The sequence below is a fragment of the Propithecus coquereli genome, unplaced genomic scaffold, assembly GCF_000956105.1.
Source record: "Propithecus coquereli isolate 6110/MARCELLA unplaced genomic scaffold, Pcoq_1.0 Scaffold280, whole genome shotgun sequence".
Taxonomy (NCBI): Eukaryota; Metazoa; Chordata; class Mammalia; order Primates; family Indriidae; genus Propithecus; species Propithecus coquereli.
In genome coordinates, this window is record NW_012148397.1 from 1,664,170 (window position 1) to 1,666,937 (window position 2,768).

General features: G+C 36.9%; 1 protein-coding gene across 1 annotated transcript in view; it reads left to right on the forward strand.

Annotated features, from left to right (window-relative positions):
* Positions 1-9: 9 nt before the first annotated feature.
* GAN (gigaxonin) overlaps positions 10-2,768 on the forward strand; it is a 16,256-nt gene continuing 13,497 nt past the window's right edge. The window contains exon 1 of the mRNA XM_012648194.1: positions 10-67. Within this exon, the coding sequence (XP_012503648.1) occupies positions 34-67 (34 nt within the window). The 5' untranslated portion in view covers positions 10-33. The remainder of the gene's footprint in view (positions 68-2,768) is intronic.

The window sequence follows — 2,768 nt, forward strand, 5'->3', positions numbered from 1 at the left end:
AGGCAGCTCTGGATTGAACTGGCCCCTTTAAGCATGCCGAGAATTAACCACGGAGTTCTCTCAGCAGGTACCGTTCTGTGGGAAATTTTACTTAAACACAATATCAAGCAATAATGGAATTTCAGGATTGTTCAGAATGACTCAAAACCTTTTAGAGATAAAATTTTACTATCTCTACGTGATGATATTTTAGTGTAGGTCCAATTTTTGAGACTATGGTTAGGATAAGAATACATAGCCGTTTTTTAAGAATGTAGTGGAAAAATTAGCTGGGCATGGTGACGTGCACCTGTAGTCCCAGCTGCCTGGGAGGCTGAGGCAGGAGGATCGCTTGAGTCAGGGGTTTGAGGCTGCAGTGAGTTATGATCAAGCCACTGCATTCCCGCCTGGGTGACAGAGTGAGACTCTGTTTCAAAAAAAAAAAAAGAATGTAGTGGAGGGGCATTTAGTTGATGACTTAACTGGTTGAAGAACAAATTTCACGCCTGAAACACAAAATTTCTTTGCTCCATGAAATTTCAAAGTCTCATCTTAGAAATTCACACAGTTTAAAATTATAATATGTAATTATACAAAATATTAGATAAAAGCAGGTATTTTTTGTGAGACCATAGGAAATATTAAATTAGCAATGACTTAAAGTTATTTTGTTACAGAAAGTATGTTTTACTTGACCTTTACAAGTTTGGGAACTCCATGTTATTCAAACTCCCACTCTTGGGTAGAAAAGGTTGCCATTGCCGCCTCAGCACGGCTTGCCATCCTTTGGTCCTGTCCCTTTGGGTTCACCCAGCAAGTGCCACTTCATGTAAGCAGTCCTCCTGGAATCCTTATTTAATTGCCTCTGCTTGCCCACTAACATTATCTTTAAAATTTTGAAAGCTATAACATACCATACCATACCACAAAAAATGGCTAAGGCTATACTATGGTGTAGAAATGGAGTCATTTTATGAGTCCCAAAATTGTTGAAGTTATTGTCAACAACAAAGAGCGGAACAGAGTACGGTAGCCAATAGGATGTGGGCCTAGTTTCCCTGTTGTATCCTTTCAGAATTAGCTCCCTTACGTTTTCTCCCCATAATAGGTACACACATCCACAATTTCACACGTGTACACCTATCACAAAGTTTCTAAATCACTGATTTTTGAAAGTTTCTTAGAGGGGTTGGTGTTTCAGAAACCAGTGAAAAGACCAGCTGTGTACAATTGTATGGACTGAAATGAAAATGATGGAATAGTTCCTTTCCATTTGTCAAGCCTGCTCTGTTTCTTTCTTTTCTTGCCTTTTTAAAAATTGATTTTGACTATTTTTTTTGTCATTCATTTTTTCCTTTCCACAAGTTTGGAAGTTTTATTCTTGTTTCTATTCCTTTGGGGAGGTTTACTTAGAAATTACAGCCTGTGTCTTAAATTATGAAAGTCTAAAGTTAGTAAATTTATTCTCCTTCAGGGTAGTTTTTCTTTATTTTTCATGTTCCATGGTCTTACAGTATTAAAGTAAATGATGATTAATAAATAAACATAGACAGTAGTCCCTGTTTACCTGCAGGGGACATGTTCCAGGACCCCTGATGATGCTGAAACTGTGGATAGTACCAAACCATATATATAGTTTTTTCCTATTCATACATACCTATGATAAAGTTTAATTTATAAATTAGGCACAGTAAGAGATTAACAACAATAATGATAAAATAGAACTTTTATAACAGTATACCATGATAAAAGTCACGTGACTGTGGTCCGCCTCTCTCTAAATATCTTATTGTAGTGGACTCACCTCCTTTCAGACTACAGTTAACTCTGGGTAACTAAACTTGCAGAAAACAAAACTGAGGATAATGGGACTACTGTATGCATAATGTTTTTTTGATAAATGTTGTATGTATGCATGGATGGATAGACTGTTCATATAGATTTACTACTTTCTTTGTTCTTCCTTCCTTCGTACACCCCAGACTTTCCACCCAGCATCATTGTCATTCTCTCTGAAGTTCGTTCTGTTGAATTTCCTTTAATGCAGATCTTTAGGTGAAAAACTCCACGATTTGTTTTTCTGCAGTTGTCATTATCTTGCCTTCATTCTTTAGGGAATTTTTCGCTAGGTATAGAATTTTAGCTTGTATTTATTATTTTTCAGTACATTGGGGATGTCTTTCCACTGACTTCTGGGTTTCTTTATTGTTAAGTCAGTTGTCAGTCTAAGGATATTTCTTTTCTCTGGGATATATTTAAGATTTCCTTTTTTTCCCCGCCCCTGCATTTCACTGCAGTGTGCTTAGGTGTATGTTTTGTTTTAAATTTTATCATATTTTGGGACCGTTGGGTTTCTTAACTCTGTGGTTTGGCCTTTCGTCAATTATGGAAAATTTTTATCCGTTGTGTCTTCACCTGTGACCTCTGCTTCCTGCTCCTGTCTCTCCCTGTGCTTTTGGATCAAACCCTGCTGGATCTTTTTACTCCATCCTCTGCCTTCTGTCTTCTGCTTGTTATTTTCCATCTTGTCTCTCCTTGCTGTTCTTTTGGTAATTTCTCTGGTTTATCTTCTATTCAGTGAATTTTCTCTTTAACTCTGAATCTGCTATTAAATCCATCCATTGAATTTTTTTTTAATTTCTGGAAGCCTTTTTTAAATCTTTTTCAGATCTGTCATTTCTATACTTCCATGTTTTCTAGAGTTATCTTCCAATTTGTCCTTTTTAAACATAATAAACATTGGCCAGGCGCAGTGGCTCACGCCTGTAATCCTAGCACTCTGGGAGGCC